Source organism: Myotis myotis, unplaced genomic scaffold, assembly GCF_014108235.1.
Source record: "Myotis myotis isolate mMyoMyo1 unplaced genomic scaffold, mMyoMyo1.p scaffold_m19_p_3, whole genome shotgun sequence".
Classification (NCBI taxonomy): Eukaryota; Metazoa; Chordata; class Mammalia; order Chiroptera; family Vespertilionidae; genus Myotis; species Myotis myotis.
The window spans coordinates 112,593,733-112,614,006 of record NW_023416335.1 but is presented as its reverse complement, the minus strand read 5'-3'; the positions used below and the strand labels follow the sequence as shown (position 1 = coordinate 112,614,006).

Below are 20,274 nucleotides of genomic sequence, written 5' to 3'. Positions count from 1 at the left end.
CCATCCATCCATCCATCCACCCATCCATCCATTCATCCATCTATCCACCCATCCATCCATCATCCATACATCCACACATCCATCCATTCATCCATTCATCCATCCATCCATCCATCCATCCATCCATCCATCCATCCATCATTCCTTCCATCATTCCTTCCATTTATCCAGGCCTTATTACCTGACTGCCACTGTGGACCCTGCCATGTGTTAAGTATTCCTTTCCCCTACTAGGAATTCAAGAAAAGAAAGGCAGTACTCAGGACACAGATCATTTTGGTGCTCTATAAATAAAAAAGTTTCATTTTTTTCCCTTCCTGATTCTTTCTCTAGCCCTGCTTCTTCTGGCAGGTCACACTAAGCCAGGGCATTTTGGTGGCTGGGGAGAAGGAGGAGGAGGAGGAGGGGGAGGAGGAAATGGAGGGAGAAGAAAAGGAGGAGGAGGAGGAGGGGAAGAGGAAGAGGGGAAGGAGAAAGCAGCACTGTGTATTGTGCTGGGACCTTCAGAAATTCTAATGATGAAAGACAGAGTGCAGGCTCTCACTTCCCCTTCCTGGACAGTGCAGACGTGGGTGGCACAGAGCAGTCCTCGCTGGTGAGCCTGAAGCAAACATGGATCAAGAAACCGTGGGCAATATTGTCCTGTTGGTCATCGTCACACTCATTAGCGTGCTCCAGAATGGTAAGAGAAGCCTCTCACTTGGGCGGGAAAACAAGGGGAAATTTTATTTGTTAGTTGTATGAAAGTCAGGCTTATACAATACTCAAGTTCTCTCTGTACTTTCGTTTTATCTATATTTTTTTCTTTCCTATTTGAATGTATAGAGGTGTGTGTGTTTCCATATAGATTGGACATTTTGCTTGTCTTGTTCTTTTTTTCACTTTAGTAGTGATGATTAACCAGGCTTGCAGTACCAGGGCAGCCACCTGGAGGCTTTTCAAAGACCCTCACCGAAGGGCCTGCAATCAGCATTTTAACTGTTATTAGTTAGTGGGGCCAGAGAGGAGAGCAAGAAGCCTAGAAAGGGAAGATGAGACATATATTCACTGAGACACTGGGCTTTATTCTGTGCAGCTGGGCTGACTTCAGTGCATCTGAGGTTACTGTCAAGTGTAGGCTAAAAAAAAAAAAAGTGAATTTTGGGGTTTGTGAAAGGGAAATAACCTTATCATTATTTTTTCTTTTGAAGAAACATATCTTTTGTAATGCTTTCCCACCTCTAGCAACATATATTTTTTGAAGCATTTCCCATATGCATTATATACTTACATAAAAAGAGAGAGGGGAGAACATTCTTTTTTGTTTGGGGCTGCACATCCATTAACCTTGATAACAGTTTTAAATAGCCAAACAGGATACCCAGACCCGACAAAGGTAGGACTATGTAGGACTCTCTCCTTAAGGTTCTGAGTTAGGACTGCATCAGACTCTGTTTATAAGTATCTCCAATGGCTTTGTACTTTGCAATTTAGTAAGACAGAGAAAAAGGAGAGTACTATAAGGACAGCTCTATAACTTAATGGTAATGAATGTTCACACACCACCACACTTTGGAAATTTGAGTAATTCATCAATTTTGGATATTCTGATTTTTTTTTTCCAATTTGAATGTGGACAGAGACTGGTGGTTAAACCTTCTGAGCACAGAGCAAGGCTCAGAGGCACACTCTGAGAAGGTTTCCTGTATGGAACAGCACGTTGCAGCTTTCTGACCCAAATGTTTTCCTACAAAATCACACACAGTAGAGTTGCAACTCCAGAGGGAACAACCGGACTGTTTTGGCTGCCATTTCCTCAAGTCACCGCTGTTTCATTGGGGCACCATTTTGTCAATGAGCTCCCTCAGTTTGTCAATGGGCAAAGGGTTCATTCATCCCTGTGCACCCCACCAGGGACCCTGCCCTGTGCCAGACAGTGCTCTGGTTCCCTGAGCAGACAGCTCTAGTTCCTGCCCCCAGGGAGGGAAAGAGCAGTGGGAGCAGATGAGGTCAGCAGGAAGCTCTCTGGGATGCAGCAGTGCGGGTGGTAGGCAGACAGTGCTGGGTCAGCTCTGTGCAGGCTCTTCCCCCCAAGCCCTTCCCCATGGAACCATCAACACAGCTGAGGAGTGTCCTGGCTAGGGAGCCAGAGCCTTCTCACTGCCTGCAAAGAGGACTGAGCTTAGCCTGGAGGATGGCCTTCACTCTGAGCTGCTCCCTCTCAGTTCAGACCTGGTGAGGCAGGGAGCTGAGGGAGTTGTTGTGGTGTCTCGTGTTGTAAAGAACAGCCTCTTCATCTCTCCTAAGGGAGATGCACCAGGCCCTGCCCTGGGCTGTTGAGTGGGTACTGAGTTTCTCTAATGGCATAGTGCACCCTGAGCAGAGATGGTGAGATTTTAATTATTTTCGGAAGATGAGATTAAGAAGTTCTTTGGCACAAAGTGGGAAGAGGGATTATAGATGACCCAATGTCTAAGCCTTAACCATAATCTACAGTCCATTTAAGCTACATAACGATAGAATACTGTGGTGTCCCAGAGTCCCACTGATGAGTGGGATGGAGGCTTCCTGGTGGGAGAGATACAAATATGGACAAGCACAGAGCTACTGTCTTGGGCTGGAGACTTTTTCATGCTGGGCAGACCCCACATGGCCCCCCACCTCAGTCTCTGTCCCTCCCCTGTTCCCCTGTGATCCTCAGCAACTTGGGAGCAGAGTGACCTTGTACAGTGCTGTTCCACCTCGTGTTTGGAGAAAGGACAAACTAAAGCCACAGAAAGAGCCCTTGTCACCACCCGGTTGTCTCAGGACAAGCATGCACCTTTGTGAGGCACAGGCATGAGGCCTTTTTGTTTGTAACTGTTAAACATGCCGTGTAGGAGAACAAGAAAAATTCCAATGACTTAGAAGACAGCATCTCTGCTTGTTTTCTCTGTGAGTTTCTAGGCAAACACAAAAGCCCAAATGTATGCCACAGAGCCTCTCTTTGCAATTCTAATCAACCTCCATGTAGCAGCCATAGATCTACCTTACAGGATTTGGAAAATATGCAAAAACTGTGCTTCCCCCTCGCCCACAAAACATTATTCCAAACCCTTCCTGTTTGTTTTAAGAAATATTTACATGCTGTGGCGAGGCACTGCACACTTTGTCTTTGTCCCAGGACAAGTCCCTGTTTGTCCATGCTGGTGTGTGGGGCTCTGTGCCTTGCTACACAGTGTGAGCTCATATTCTGGAGAGACCAGGGTGTGGCCACCTGGAGGAACTTCCTCCTCTGCCTCTCAAACGTCCTTTAGTCATCAAGATCTTTGAACATGTGGCCCTCTTCCAGCTTGGTCCAGCAGAACACAGATATGGACATGCAGAAAAAGTCTGAAATATATCATTCTAAGAAAGCGAGGCCAGAATTACCAACGCCTACTTTCCTAGGGAGTATAGAGAGACGCATTTTCTATGAAAAGCATACAGTGAACCTTCAATTTCTCCTGCCCAAGTGCCAGCAGCTTTGACATGGAGCAAAGGTGGGCACAGATTTGGAGGAGAGGGTGAGCCTAACTGGTGACGGCAGGGAAAAGATTTTCTCCAGCAGGAGAGCTGTTCCCTTAGTCCTGCTGGCGGCAGGGAAGGTGGTAGGAGTTAACATCATCCTCTCTCCTCTAAGAGTGACAACCTCCTCAATCAAGTCTCTTCTTACTTTGAAGCCAAGAAGGGTCATAAGGGTTTGTGAGAATTGTGATTGGAGGGGAATAGAGCTGGTAGGAACTACCTATCTTTCAATGCCTTCCCTGCTACTCCCACCCAAATGCACACACTCACATAGTGAGTTTCATGAGCCTCCGTATCAGAAGACCTCACAACTCAATCCTGGGCTCTAGCAACAGGATTAGGGACTCAGGAAGTTCCCCAGTACAGAAATCTTCACACATCCTCAACAGCTCCCCCTGGAATACTGCTGTATGGAGAGTTTCCATCCACTGAGCGTGCCCTGTCCATTATCAGGTGTAGTGAGACTTTGCTCTGTGTCAAGCTCAGTCCTTTGTGCTGATTATTATATTATCTAATTTAATCCTTGCATCCTATGAAATATATACTATTAGTATTCCTATTTTACAAATAAGCAAAGTGGGGCTTAGAGAGGGTAGACCATTGGTTGGAGGTCCTAGAGTCAGTAGTGGTGAAGCTAGGATTCAAACTTCCTCCAGAGTGTAGACAATTACACCATGTATATTGCCTCAAATTCATTTACTCAAGAAATCACTACCCAGGAAGTGCTTTTTAATTTTTTTATTTATTGATTGATTTGAGAGAGAGAGGAAGGAAAAGAGAAAGAGAGAGAGAGAGAGAGAGAGAGAGAGAGAGAGAGAGAGCGATATTTGTTGTTCCACTTATTTATGCATTCATTGGTTGATTCTTGTATGTGCCGTGACTGGGGATTGAACCTGCAGCCTTGGCATATTGGGACCAACTGAGCTACCCAGCCAGGGCAGGAAGTTCTTTCTAATATTGAGGTGAAATCTGCCCTACAACTTCTATCCATCAGGCCTGTTTCTGTCCTCTGGAAAAACTTAGACTATGCCTTCTGCTTCTATGTTTACAAAACCAGCTGTAACATTTCTTCTTCAACAAATCATTTCTCATAGGTCTTTGTTTCCACAGTCCCTTGTCATTGCCCACTCTTTCTACCTTGCCATGTTCTTTCTAAAATGCAGATAGTTGTCTCCTGTGCAGACAAACTGTTCCCGAGATCCAGATATCAATTCTATTAAAATAATCAACATATGGAATATTCTTTCAAAGACTTGAATGGCATTGCTGGCTCATCACTTTGCAGTTAGCTAAAATCTCATGATTTTTCTTTGCGATCTGAAAAAAGTTGTTTAACTTTTCTGATACTCAGTTTCCTTATTCATAATTCCCATGTGTTGTGATTGCAGGTATTGCATGAAATAAAATAGGTAAGGCAGCTAGCAGTGCCCAGTGTGTGGTTGATTCTCAGGAATGGTTTGCAGCCTTCTCTCTCTGAGTCTATCTCTGTTTCTGGTTTGGCCTGATGTTAGTAGTTGGCCAAGATAAGTGTGTTAATGGTCTTTGTGTGCACAGTTTCTGCAACATAGTTGAGGATAACAAGGGGCTGGGGTTAGAATGAGCAAAGGTAGTCCAACTCTTCCAAGTCTAGCTTGGAAAGAAGGAGAGGTAGATCTACTGGAAGATTGGATTGAGACAGGCTTGCTTTTCTTTTGGAAGGATCTGAGTATGTTTCCAGAGTAAAGAGAAGGAGGGGTAAAAAAGGTTGAAGGTTCAGAAAATAAGCAAAACACCAATGAAACAAAGACCTGGAGAGGTGGCAGGAACAGGGTCAAGGTCACAGGTAGAGGGCAAGCCTTGGGAAACCGGAAGAGGCTTGTTTTCTGAGCAAGGAGAGGAAGAACGGCAGAGTCAGGGAAGTAGAATCAAGTTGTGATGCTGGTTGCAGAAATAACCTCTGACTTTCTTAATACTGTCCCAGTTTACATGTTCAGAGGCCAGGATGTCACCTTAAGTTCTGGAAAGATAATGATTAGAATTTTCTACTGGATTTTGTACTAAGAAGAGACATTCCGAATGGACAGACGTGTGCTTAAACCCTGTGTAGCTGAGGGATCCATGCAGTGAGCATCTGTGTGACAGTGAGAGGAAAACACATTCTCATAGGCCCAGCTGGATCTGATCTTCAGCTTTACTGAGCCCTAGTGTAGTGACTCTGACATTGTTATTTAGCCTCCCTGAGGCACAGTGCCCTTATCTACAAAGTGGGAACAGCACTGGACCAATAAAGGAACCTATATCCCATGCCTACCAGAGTGCCTGCAATACGGTAGATTCCCCTTCATACACGTCAGCCCTGGAGATGGGCTCAAAATGAGCCCATTCTTGGGGAAGAAATGCACTTTTGCCAAGCAGAAAACCATAAAGGCTTTTATTCAAATATAAGGCATATTTTCCATACTTTTCTGAGATTAATAAGAAGTTGATGAAAGGGAGCCTTGTGGATGGATTTATGACAATCTCACTTTCCATCCCCCTTTTCACTCTTGAAACAGGAGTAAAGGAATAAAATAGGGGGAAGGGAGAAAAAGAGAGACCTTCACTCCCTGCCCCCAACACCCAATGTATAGACAAACCCTCTGGATTCTGTCTCTTCTACAGCATCTCTTACATCCCACAGCCATCACCCTAATCAGCTCCCTCCCATTTTCTCCTCACTCCTCTCCCTGGTCTCCACACTAAAAACAGGGTGGCTTTCTGATTACACCATGGCTCAGCTTACACTCATCAATAACGCCTCTTTGTTCTCGAGGTGGAAATAAATTCCAAATGTATTAACCTGGCTCTCATCAAGGTCTCAGTGACACTGTCAAATCCAGTGGGTACTTGTCACCCATCATCTTCTTCAAGCCTTGGCTTACTGTTTCCTCACTGAGGTTCACTCTGTCCAACCTGTAGGGCTCTTCCAATGGCCCTGTACCATGCTCTGCTTTCTCTTTGCCCAGAGCTCCACACACTGTGTAATTGTAATTGCTGTATTTTGTGTGCTTGTATGATCTGCCTCCTCCTCTTCTATCCTTGCCAGAGCATAAGCTCCCTAGGCCAGGACTCTTTGTGTGTTTTGTTCTAGGATGCAAGCTAAGTGTCTGGATCATGGCAAGTGATAATAGATACATGTCATTGAAAGAACAATTTACCACCTATCTCTTTGGCCTCATTTGTAATTCAACCAGGTTCTACTCCCCACTTCCCACTCTTCATCATAAGCTAGACATACTGAACCAAGGATAGTTCTTGCCTCCAGACCTTTGCATATTCCATTCCACTTGAGTAGAATAATTTCCCCTGTTGTCTCCTGCCCATCCTTCTCCTTAGCTAATTCATACTTGTTCTGTAGACTTTATTTTAGGTGTCACTTCCTCTAGGAATCCTTCTGTGACCCAAACACTGAATTAGGTTGCCTCCTTTGTCGCACTATAGCACTGTGTTCTCACTCAATCTCATCTTAGTATGAATCACGGTACACTAATTTCTGCTCTACTTCTTTGTCTATTTCAGCGGTTCTCAACCTGTGGGTCGAGACCCCTTTGGGGGTCAAATGACCCTTTCACAGGGGTTGCCTAAGACCATCGGAAAACACATATATAATTACATATTGTTTTTGTGATTAATCACTATGCTTTAATTATGTTCAATTTGTAACAATGAAAATACATCCTGCATATCAGATATTTACATTACGATTCATAACAGTAGCAAAATTACAGTTATGAAGTAGCAATGAAAATAATTTTATGGTTGGGGTCACCACAACATGAGGAACTGTATTAAAGTGTTGCGGCATTAGGAAGGTTGAGAACCACTGTTCTATTTCTTTCAACTGTAAGGTCCTTGAAAGGGGCTATATGCCTTGCTCATGATTGCATCACCAAAACCAAGGGGAGAGTAGTTGCTGAATAAATTTTGCTAAATTACATTTAATGGAGGACATTTTGGGCTGTTTGGAAGTCAAGCCAAATTTTTTTTTTAACATTTAATATGAGATGGCAGGCTCATGACTATGTTGGTTATAACCCAAATACAAATCTTTTCCTTGGCAGGATTCTTTGGCTACAAGGTGGAGCACGAAAGCAGGACCAACACTGGGCGGAGCTTCCAGAGGACAGGGACACTTGCCTTTGAGCGAGTCTATACTGCCAAGTGAGTCTAAACCCTGACACTGCTGACTAACAGAGTCGGGGCATGGGCACCGGGGTCTCTCTACTGGAGTGACAACCAACCTCAAGGCCACATGTCTGTGTGGCCCAGCCTTCCCAATGCCAGGGAGGTAGGGTTCCATCTCAGTAAGTGTATTAAAAGAAAGGAAGTGGGGACCCTGGGAGTGAGGAGGTGAGATCTCTACAACTCCTCCTTGTTCCAGAGCTTGGGACAGTCATTTTGTCACATAGTTGACCAATTTCCTGTGTGGTTAGTGCAGAGGTAATACAATGAAAACCAGCCACGCCTCACATTCCGCCTGCAGAAGCATAGACAGGACCTGCTGGCAGCAGCCTGCCACTCATCGACCCTGCAGTCCCTTGGTGGAAATCTGGAGGTGACACAGTGCCTTTCATAATGCTCCTCTTCTTGAGAAACCAGAGCAAGAACAGAAAGAATGGGGGGATTATGCAATGGCTTTTCCACTTTTAATTCTTTGCTTTTGAATATAAAGACTGTTTTAAAACACTGGAACAGTCCAGTGAAGGAGCTGGTGCTATTTGGGATGCAATGGATTTTATTCAAACCCTCATTTCCCTCTGTGCAAAATGCATTAAACAGAGGGCTCAGCCCAGCATGTCTGCTGCTCCTCTGTGCCTGTGATTGAGGCCTGTAGAAAAGGAAGGCTTTGGCTGTGAGCTGGTGAATGGAGCCTGGTGAGCTGAGCCTGGAGGCAACTCTGATGTCTCTAGAGATCCTTCCAAGGATCTAGAGATCCTTCCATGGCCACCCAAGGAAAGGACTTTCAGATTGGCAAGAACAGCACAAGCAAACACAAGGATGGAGTCATCCTAGAGTTGGAGGCTCATGGGAGCAACTTGGGGGAAGGTTCCACATGCAGGGCTACTGATGGCTTCTGAGAAGTAAAGTGACTTCAAAGGCTCTCAACTGGGTAGACCTTCAGCATACTCCCTGACACACTTTTGCTTCTGTCCTTTGCCTCACCAAGCTATTTTTACTTTTTAAAAAATTTGATGTAGGAATGGGAACGACGGAGGGGGAGTCCTCTCCATTGCCACTTTTCATCATCAGTCCCATAGCCCCCCAAGCTTCTAAATTTCTGCATACGTGGTCTGAGCCACTCCTGGGCACAGTTGTAGGGTCACCCCAAGCTGATTTTCTGGCCCCCATTTTGCCCCCTGTTATTCCAGCAGCCTGATCTCAAGGAAATCCTTTGCTGAATTACTTACAGGGAGATTTCTATTTTAACATTTGGGCCTTCACTGTATTAATTCTCAGAATCAGTTGAAGAAATGTAAAGATGCGGCGGCTGTAGGCATTTCGGACCCATTTAAAGGAGAGTAGGGAAGCACACAAGGTGCCATCAACCACTTGCAAAGGGAGAGGTGAGAGCTCCCTTCAGGCACAGTCTGTGTGAAACAGCTGTAACAAAGGTGTCTTTGACCTGGGGCGACATAAAAACCTCTTTGAACAAGGAGTCCAAGTAAACACTAATACTCCCCCACAAGTTTGGAAAGAGAAACTTTTCCCCTCCCATATCACTACTTTCTAACCAGTTATGTTGTGTTCTTAGGTACTCCTCAGATTGTCTACTTGGAAGAGGTTAGGCATTTTGGCCATGCAACAGAATTCCACTGTCCCTTGGGAGAAATTAGGTTGCCTTTTGCTAGCAATGAAGAAACAACAGAGCAGTTTGGGCTATCTGTCTCTGCCATTCCCCCCAGGAGTGAACTAGCTCTGCTTCTAAGAAGTCGCTGTGTTCACACCTTGCCTGTTGCCAGCCTTTGAATTGCGGAAGTGCCATTTGGTAGTGGTTGGAGGTTCTGCAATTTTGTGGAGTTCCTGACATAAGAAGGAACTAGAAGAGCATGGTGGGCCTTATGTGCTGCTAGGGCCCTCCACTCCCAAAACCAGCATCGTTAAGTGTCTTTCCCACTTAACCTTTATGGGACTGGGGGTAAGGAGGAGAAGAATGAGAGGAGGAGGAGAGAGAGAGCTGTGGGGAAGGGGGGACAGGAAAGAAGAATTTCTGCAAGATAAAGGTTGCCCAGACACTGCTGTGGTTCTGTTACAAAGACACTTCCTCTCTGACCAGCTTGATAGAAGGTGCTGGGGATTAATGCAACAATGCATGGCATGTTGGTGAAAACCACAGCCCGCAAGTCTGCTTGCCTTTGAAAGCTACAGAACGGGGTGATGTGTTAGTCCAGTAGAAAGCAAACACTAGCCACATCTTTTCCAGGGGCCTCCAAAAGCACCAAAGAAGGGTGCAAAATGAGTCCTGAGGGTGCAAGAAAAAAAAGAAAAGAAAATGTCATTAACCTTGCTGTCTAAAAAAATAAAAACTTAAGATTTACTCATTTTTATTTTTTAAAATTTATTTATTTATTACTATTACGTTTAATTGATTTTTAAAGAGAGTGGAAGAGAGAGGGAAAGACAGGGAGAAATATTGATGTGTTGCCTCCAGCACGTGCCCTGGGCCTAGGAGGAGCCTGCAACCGAGGTATGTGCCCTTAACTGGAATCAAACCCGGGACCCTTCTGTTTGCAGGCAAATGCTCTACCCACTGAGAAAAACAAGCTAGGGCAAGATTTTCTCATCCTATCTAATAAAAGAATACAGTGGGGCCTTGACTTACGAGTGTCCCGACTAATGAGTTTTTCGAGATACGAGCCGTCTCTCGGCCGATTTTTTGCTTTGAGTTGCGAGCTAAAATTCGGGTTAGGAGCCAGTTTCAGATACCCCACCGCTAGTTGGAGCAGTGAACATCACAGTGAACGCCACAACATCAGCCCAGCATCACGTGTCTCATTCATTCACTTTTTGATTTGACATACAAGTAATTTGAGTTATGAGCTCCGTCACAGAACGAATTAAACTCGTAAGTCAAGGCCCCACTGTAATATGCAAATTGACCATCACTCCAACACACAAGATGGCCGCCCCCATGTGGTCAAAGATGGCCACCACAAGATGGCTGGCAGGGGAGGGCAGTTGGGGGGGACCAGCCCAGCAGGGGAGGGCAGTTGGGGGGAACCAGGCCTGCAGAGGAGGGCAGTTAGGGGCAATCGGGCCTGCAGGGGAGGGAAGTTAGGGGTGACCAGGCTGGCAGGGGAGTGGCTAGGGGTTGATCAGGCTGGCAGGCAGAAACAATTAGGGGCAATCAGGCAGGCAGGCAGGCTAGTGGTTGGGAGCCAGCAGTCTTGGATGGTGAGAGGGATGTCCGACTGCCCAGTGGGGTCAGGCCTAAACGGTCAGTCAGACATCCCTTGAGGGGTCCCAGATTGGAGAGGGTGCAGGCTGGGCTGAGGGACACACACCCCCATGCACGAATTTTGTGCACCGGGCCTCTAGTTTTTAATATACAGATGGAGAGTAGTATGTATATACAATTATATAAAATATACTTATCAGAGGATTGCATGATAAACACTTTTGGTTGATGGGGTGTATGATCCTAAATATTTAAAGACTGGTTATGAAGGCAAAAGTAGCAGGAAGGATTAATGGTGCTGGTGGTTGAAAAGCCAATGCATATTTTTCAGTATAAGATATGGCTGTGGACTGAAACAGATAGTTCAAGATTGTGGGGCAGTTGATAAACAGACATCACAGCCGAGTGTGGCCCATCAGCTCAGACTTGGCCTCCGTTAATGGTCTCCTCAACCCCGTCCCCATGAGGGCAGACCTGAGCCAGCATTTGAGAGAAAAGGAATCTTGACCTTGACTTTGTGTTCATGGATATAAGTCATAGTTCAAAGCCCTATTCATAGCTGATGAGCACAGGAAGAGCAGTCAAAGTTTGTTTTTGGAGAAAAATATCAGTTAGTGGACCTAAGACTCTTCCCTATTAGTGCAGGAAACACAGGTTGCAGAGAGGAGATGTCTAATTTCCTAATTTCATAGTTGACAAGTTCGTGTGCTGTTGACAAGTGTTACAAGAAGAACAAGTTCTGTACAGCAAGACTTTTTGAGAGCCTTCACTGTGCTAAGGGACACTGTGATTTTTGGTTCTCCAAGAAGGGGAGGGGTTTTACAAAATGCATTTTGGGAAATGCCACTCTCACGTTCCTTCTTCCCTGCAACTCTCAGAATCCACTCTAGACTCCCTTACAATTGTTTGAAGGTGATAGATGTACATTGAGTCTATTAATTAGTACTGATACAACTACTCTTATGTACTTATTTTAAGTTAACCGATACTAACTAATGAAACACTGAGTGCTTCTATATCTCATTCTGAAAGGTGGAGAAAAGTGAAAGAGAAAGTAACAATGAGTTCTTTTCTCGATCCAAATGTTGGCACAGCAAACTGTGTGGCACAGCAAACTGGGTGCAGCCCAGAGAGCTGCTGCCAGATCTGCCGAGTAGCTCATAGTTAGGCCTCGGGCAATGAGAGCAAAATGGGTTTGTCGGTTTTGTCTTGCAATGAAAAACGGCACAAAAGTCTCCACAAAAGATATTTTGTAATGATAAATATTTGTCAATAGGAGAGACAGATTTAATAGGGGATTCTAAGAAGAAAAACACTGGAGCAAGAATAGCCACTGTTTCTTGAATGCTACTGATGAGCAAGGCGTTGCGTTATCTCATGCTATTCCTACAACAATCCAGAAAGGGAATTACTGGTGTCTCCATTCACTGTCAATAGACGAGAAAATTGAGGTTCTGGGAAGCTAGGATATGCACTCACTTTCACACAGTTGCTAAGTGGCATTCCCACATTGGACCCAGGCTTTGGGACTTTGAAAACTGCAAGAATGCCCACGAGGCACTCCATCACTGACCAAAGCTACTTGAATTCATCCCACCAGCAGCCCTCTGTCAAGAAGAGGCATGTGTGCATGGAGCTTAGTTCTGGTGGAGATACGTCAGAGATCCTGGGTGGGGAGAATGTACTGGCTTGGTTAGAGCGAGAGACAGGATGGGGGCATATTCTGAAAATCCATAGGAGGAATCCATTCTCTTACAGCTGAGAGAGTTTCATTTTACTCTGCAGACATTTTATTAGGGACCATGGTGACTCAAGACAATAGGCAAGAATGACTGAATGGCTGATCCAATGTCAAATCACTAGACATTCTGTCTAATGAGCAAATTCTTTGATCAATGCAGAATTTTTAGGAATGTTGCATCACCCAGACAAAATCAGTTCTTTAAAATCAATCAACCAACCAACTAACCAATCAAAGCAGAAGCATGAGACTGAGGAGGAAGCAAGGACGATCTTTGGTATTAATAAACTTTCAAGCTGTAGGAGCATCAGATATTAGATCCCATCAGATACAAGATGTTATTTAACTAAATAAAAAGAGATGTTCACTCTTATTTCCTTATAGTGGGAAGTGGGTTACATTCTCAGTCCTCAGGCTGCAGTTTTGTTCTCTCATAACATATAAGAATAAAGGTCATGTTCATGCATAATAGCTGCTGCAGCTACCATTTTGGGACCTGTTTATTAACCACGTACTTTATCCCAGGTGGTATTTGTAAGGGGATCCTGCCCTGCCCACTAGGTAAGTGACAATGAGGCTCTGCTCTCTCCTGTGTCTATATTCCAGCATAGGACACACTGGTTTCTTAGCTTTTACATTCATTGACTCCTCCAGTAAAGGCTGTTTTAATCATCAGAGGGATGGTAAGGCCCCTATGGCCAGGAACACTGCCAGCCTTTCTGGGTTCTCTGAAGGGAGCGGCCCCAGGGCTGGTAATTCCAAAGTTCCCTGTGGTCCCCTTGAGGCCCAAGGCCCTATTAGTTTGAACAGGTGTTCATAGCTGATTGAGGAGGAAAATCATGAGAACAGGATCAAGAGGGATCCAGATGAAGGAACCCAAGGAAGGAATTTGGGTCAAAGGCCAAATATATTTTGAAAATTGCCTCTTGGCTTTTACTTGCATAGTTTGAATTACATGAGAACAATGGAACTCAAACTTGAACATACATCAGGATCACTTGGAGGTCTTGTTAAAATAAAGACTCCTAGACCAGCCCCAGAGTTTTTGATTCTAGAGGTCTGAAGTGGGCATTAACACCTGCATATCTAATGAGTTCCCCAGGGGGTCTAGGACCACACTCTGAGAACCACCAATTAGACCACTAACTCTTTGAGCTTAAATGGATCTTAGAGTTATTCATCATCAGTCTCTTAGTTTTATAGGCAAGGAGACTAAGTTTAAAGAGATTGCTGTGCCAATGACCAACAGCTGGTCAATATCAGGTCAGGGACTCAATCCTACTTCCATGCCCCTCTATCGTGTTGCCCCTCCCTTTCTGTGCTTCCTTGTACTGTTGGGTTATTTTTCTGTGGACATAGGTGTCGTCTTTCCTGAAGGAGACTATAAACGCCTCAAGAGGACACTGGTAATTTAATTTCTTATAGTCAAAGAGGTAACAGACCTGGTTTAGAGTCAGACTGACCAGTGTGAGAATCCTGGCTTTGTCACTCCATAACTGGGTGACCCTAGGCAACTTATTCAATTTCTCCCAGCCTCTGTTTCTCACCTGAAATGTGAAAGTAGTTGTAGGCAGAATCATGGCCCCTCAAGGATCACCCCAGGCACCTATGAATATGTTATATTACAAGGCAAGGGGAAGCCAAGGTGAGTAACCAGTTGACTTTAAGATAAAGAGATTGTTCTGGATTATCTGGGTGGAAGGAGGCAAAAGAGTTGGTGTCAGAGAAACTCAGTGTAAAAAAGACTTGATCGGCCATTGCTGGTTTTGATGTTGGAAGGGGCCACCAACAAGGAATACAAGTGATATCTAGAAGCTGAAAAAGGCAAGGAAATGGATCTACCCTAGATCCTCTGGAGGGAATGCAGACACCTGGATTTTAGCCCAATGAGACCCATTTTGGACTTGTGATTTCCAAATAATAGATTTGTCTTGTCTTAAGGCAGTAAATTTGTGGCTACTTGTTACAGCCACCATCGAAAATTCACACAGTCACCATGTGTACTCACAGGTTCGTGGTAAGCTTTAAGGAGACAAAGGTGTAAAACACCAGTATGGTGCTTGGGGTAGAGTGAGAGTCCTTCCATGGGAGCAAGGACGGAGCCCTGCACACAGAAATCACACAATCAGCAAGATGACTTTCTGAACATCAGCTTTTCTTAACCTACCCTGGTTTTTTTAATGTGTGACGTTGCCTTTCCTTCCTCAGCCTGGCCTTGGGTCTGAGCTGACTGTGTGTCTACCATAAAGGTCTTCTTAGCTGGGTTCTTCTCCCAGCCACCCCACCCTAACGGCCACCACTGCATTGCTCACTTGTCAATTTCAGAAGCACTTTGGCAAAGCCAGGTGCAGGAACTCTGCCATAGCGAGTCCATTAAGAAACTGAGTCTCCAATGGGCTTCACTGAGGAAGAGAGTGAATGGGTTCTGAACACATGTCGCTTTACACTGCTGTCCATTTCTGATGTGGCAGCTGGTGCCAGTCTTCATGGGTAGATGTATGTAGAATTATGAGTGGGGCTTTTGCTCCAGATGTGATGGTGTGTATTAATTTGTGGTTTCAGGTAGTTTTACAGAGGACACTGTGGTAACATGTTTTCTGATTTTTCTTCTTTAAATTTATTTATTCTACAGCCAAAACTGTGTCGATGCATACCCCACTTTCCTTGTCGTGCTCTGGAGTGCGGGGCTACTGTGCAGCCAAGGTAAGCAGCTTCTCTCTGTGTTCTCTGTCTGAAATGTGCCGGAGGAGGCTCCAGTTCAGGTTCTTTGTTGAAAGGAGTTTGTCTGACCTCCAGCTCTGATCTGTGAAACCCTAGAGAGGTGTTTCCCGTGCTCTGTGCCAGTGGATTGGTGGATAATGCATTGCTAATGCTGGCTCCCTGCGGTTGAGAGTGCCTGCACTGACAAGGGTGGTTTAAGGCTAAATGTGACTCAGAATCCCTAAGCAGTGTTAGCTCAGATACAAGGGCATTATAAATGAGAGTGCCAGAGGGATCTATTCTGGGGCTGCTGTCACTTGGCTCTCCTACTAATAAGCTTCCAGGCTGGCAGTCCTCCCTCGGGCACTGTCTGCAGAGTCTCGGGCTGGATTCCAGGTCTCCAGCCTTTTCCAGTTATCAGCAGCCCACAGTCTTGACTTCAGCGAGTTGACTCCCAGAGCGGATTTAAAATTAAATGGAAACCAGAGTAATATTTTTTGGTCCCCTTTGGACACTGGCACTGTGTCGGGGGGAAGGGTGGCATGACTTGGTCAGCCAAGCAGGGTGTATCAGAAGAGGTCACTAGTGTTCTCTGATGAACTATTTAACCCTCATCACCTCCTTCCACTTCGTAAAGCAGGTAGAGTGGATATCCTTCCCCCATCATCCTTGGGGACACTTTGGTTCAGAGAGATAGGTCATTTGCTCAAGGTTACTCAGCTGGTGAATAATGAGCCACATTGAGAACCCAGGTCTTTTGGCTATAGCCTGGATTTCTCACAAGTAGCCTTTTACTTTATTCATTTATATAATACACATACATAGAACACCTACTCTGTGACAAGCCCTATGCTTGAATACACAGTAACTGACAAAAAGATGGTGGGGAAGCCCACAGTAGTTGGCAAGATGAAACACAGAAAATCAGTGAATGGATAAATTATCACCAAGAGTGGGATGTGCCATGAAGGAAAAGAATAAGAGCAGTGATAGAGAAGAGAGGTGAGGGGTGGCAGAAAAACCATTTCAGGGACACCTGTGGCCTTTTTCTGTGCTCCATGAGGCTGTCACTAGTTCACTATTTTCCACTTTCTATCCTGAATTAACTAAGAAACATATCCAGCAAGACCTGAAAATCAGGTCAAAATATGCTCACAGTAGGAGTTATGATTCCTTTTATGTTTTAATGATACTTGATGTAGATGAATATAGAGTTGTTCCAGCTAGACAAATACAGAGGGAGCCTACAGGTGTTTCAGAGCCTGGGACTATGCATTCCCTGTCAAACATGTGTTGGCATTGTCAGGGGACAAAAGTGTCAGTAAACTCTGTTCGATAATAGTTATATCATATAAAAATAGTAGGTGGTAGAATTTCTTAGCTGAAAGGATCCTTGGGGATCATTTGAGCCCAAACTCTTTACTTTATAGAAAAGGAGCCCAAGCCCCAAAGGGGACAAGTGGCTAGCTCGGACTTTAGAATTGTAGAGCCCTGATTTGTACCCACTGTGCTCCTCTTGCTGTTCTAGGCAGCCCAGGTACACAGAGGCGCACACCATATCCGGCATGAGGGCAACAAGTGTGGCCATTTCCCACCCTGACTCTTATTATAGTTCAGTGCAGTTCCTGGTAAAAAAAAAAAAAAAAAAAAAAAAAGGAAAAGATGGGCTGGTAAGTTAGTTCAGAGCCATCCCGATGGAACAAACCAGGAAAAACTTTGCTCAGAACAAATTGTGAATTGTGACAATTTTGTGACTTTTGGAGAATAGGATGAACTTCACAAGCAGTTTCTTTTGCTTTGGATTCCTTATCTGTCATGTAACAATAGTATTTTTGGAGGCAAGGCAGAGTTGTGGAAAGAACACGGGTCTTGGGGACTGACAGACTAGGATGATTCCACTGCTGTTGTGACCCTGGGCTGTTACTCAGCTTTCCTAAGCCTCGGTTTCCTCATGTGTAAAACAGGAATGACCGGATTCCCAGGATGATTGTGTGAAATAATATGCATTCAGCCCCTGACACAGTGCTTGGCATATCGGGTTAAACCATATAAAACTGCAGCTATTTGACTGTTTGTGACTCATGAAAATGGCACTTTCATATAGTTCAGCTTAAAAGTAGAAGCCCAATAAATGTTATGATTGATGGTGCTAGTGAGAGTAATAATGCTTTGAACTCAGACCTGTTTTCAAATTCCACCTCTCCTCTGGCCAACTTATATGACTTTTATTCATTCATTTGACAAATATAGAAGGCCAATATGCGCCAGGCATGAGGCCAGGCACAGAGATGAAGACTGGTAAATATGGCTGTCCTCAGGAGTCTTTTGGTCTGGTAGGTGACTCTGGGAAAACTGACTTCTCGAAACCTAAATTTCCTTAAATGTCAAATAGTGACAGCAATGTGCTCCTTACCAGGCTGAGAGGATAGAAGACCCATGTATACAAAGAGCCTTGGCAGTACTGGCATATAAAAAGTGCTCAGTCAGCACAATTCATCTGGCATTTGAATAATGCTAGCAGGTTTTCCAAGTGCTTTCATACTTATGCTTCACTTTTGACTCTGAATTATTTCCGATAGGTGAGGCGCTGTAATCGGCCCTTTATCCAGATGTAGACCAAATTAAGTATTAGCTCCAGCTTCTGGTAGTCCTAGCGGGGCTGTGCTTTCTGACTCGGCTCCAAGCTCCTGGCTGTAGGATTTTTTGGGTGCTGCATACGGTTGCTCCTCACAGGCTAGAATGCAAATGGAATCTCTTCCTCCAGAGACCTTTTCTGAATGGTAGCAATTGTTCAGAGAAGTTTGAGCATTGTGCTGCCTGGAAGCCCAGAGGTGAAGGTTATACTTTTAAGAGAACTAGGCTCAGAGCTGGGCTCGGGGTCTGCCCCTTCCTCCCACAGATACGTCTAACACCTGGCAGTATCATACAAGCCTCTGGCCGCTCAAGCCCAAGTTTCCAACATCTGGAAATAGAAAAGATGATACTGGTCATATGGGAAGGATTCAAATTAGATGATGGTTATGAAAATACTTGCAAACGATACCACAATGCCAATATAAATAACATCACTATTATTATTTTTAATTTTTAATTACAGTTGACATTCAATATTATATTAGTTTCAGGTGTACAACATAGTGATTAGACATTTACATATTTTACAAAGTGGTCCCTCTGATAAGTCTAGTACTCACTTGGTACCATTCTAGTTATTACAATATTATTAACAAAATTCCTTATGCTGTACTTTACATCGTTGTGATTATTTTGTGACTATCAATTTGTACTTCTTAATTCTCTTACCTTTTTCTCCCATCTGGCAGTTATTAGTCTGTTCTCTGTGTCTATGAGTCTGTTTCAGTTTGGTTTATTCATTAATTTTGTTCTTTAGATTCCACATGTAAGTGAATTAATATGGTATTTGTCTTTCTCTGTCTGATTTATTTCACTTAGTATAATACCATCTAGGTTCATCCATGTTGTCACAAATGGTAAGATTTCATTATTTTTTAGTGGCTGAGTAACAGTCCATTGTATGAATGCACTACCTTTCTTTTATCCATTCTTCTATTTATGGACACTTAGGTTGTTTCCATATCTTGGCTATTATAAACAATGCTGCAATAAACATAAGGGTGCATATATCTTTTCAAATTAGTGTTTTGGATTACTTTTGGATATATACCCAAAAGTGGGATATTGTTGGGTCCTATGGGAGTTCTATTTTTAGTTTTGTGAGGAGCCTCCATACTTTTTTTCCACAGTGGCTGCTCCAGCCTGCCTTCCTACCAGCAGTGCATGAGGGTTCCCTTTTCTCCACATCCTCATCAACATATTGCTTGTTGATTCATTAATGGTAGCCTTTCTGACAGGTGTGAGGTGCTATCTCATTGTGGTTTTAATTTGCAGTTCTCTGATGATTAGTGATGTTGGACATCTTTTTATATGTCTATAACATCACTATTATTAAAATGTTCAGATTTCTTCCCGCCCTAGGCTGTTTGCTGAAGTTCACATCAGCCCAGACTGTCAGAACTTGAGGCCTCTGCTAGATTTTGTGACACGCAGTAATTGCACAATGACTGTATTTAAAAAATATATATTTTTATTGATTTCAGAGAGGAAGGGAGAGGGAGAGAGAGATAGAAACATCAATGATGAGAGAGAATCACTGATCAGCTGCCTCCTGCATGCCCCCAACTGGTGATCAAGCCTGCAACTGGGGTTTGTGCCCTGACCAGGAATTGGTCGATGCTCAACCACTGAGCTGTGCTGGCCAGGCCACAATGACTGTATTAACATTGTGTTAACTTAGCCTGTTTGGTATATATGAAACTAAGGTGTTTTTATTTTTCTTTTTCCACTTAGTTCCTGCTGCCTTTGCTGGGCTGATGTACCTGTTCGTGAGGCAAAAGTACTTCGTCGGCTACCTGGGAGAACGAACTCAGAGGTAGGCACTGGGAGTGTTTAGGAACCACGCAGCAGTCATGCTTCTTGAGCATGAAGAGTGGTAATTCACAACCATATTCTGCGTAGCATTCGAAGGCTTAGGGGACCACTTGAGGTAAGATGGCCAAAGCTGACTAGGATCCTTCCTCTTTTTCTCCCTGAACTTTGTGGGCTCTGAAAATACAGCGGGGGGACTTGAACACTGAACAATTCCTGCCCCTGGTGTAGGGCTCACAAAGGGCGCTTTAATGCCATGTGCTGCACATTCCTTGCAACCCCACACCCTCTACTCCCACCCTTCACAGTCTGGGTCTTGAATGTCATCCTATGTCTAGTTTTCCCAGCCTCCGGTGAGTGAAACATTCCATTGTTTGCCTAGAGAAATGAGAACTAAAGCTTGCACCTTGTGATAAGTTCTCTTGAATAACAGATTTTCCAGGGGCCA

General features: G+C 44.3%; 1 protein-coding gene across 1 annotated transcript in view; it reads left to right on the top strand.

Annotated features, from left to right (window-relative positions):
* The first annotated feature begins 500 nt into the window (after nucleotides 1-500).
* LOC118651561 (arachidonate 5-lipoxygenase activating protein) overlaps nucleotides 501-20,274 on the top strand; it is a 33,521-nt gene continuing 13,747 nt past the window's right edge. Inside the window, exons 1-4 of the mRNA XM_036300839.1 lie at nucleotides 501-682; nucleotides 7,605-7,704; nucleotides 15,313-15,383; nucleotides 19,749-19,830. Coding sequence (XP_036156732.1) covers nucleotides 613-682; nucleotides 7,605-7,704; nucleotides 15,313-15,383; nucleotides 19,749-19,830 — 323 coding nt within the window. The 5' untranslated portion in view covers nucleotides 501-612. The remainder of the gene's footprint in view (nucleotides 683-7,604; nucleotides 7,705-15,312; nucleotides 15,384-19,748; nucleotides 19,831-20,274) is intronic.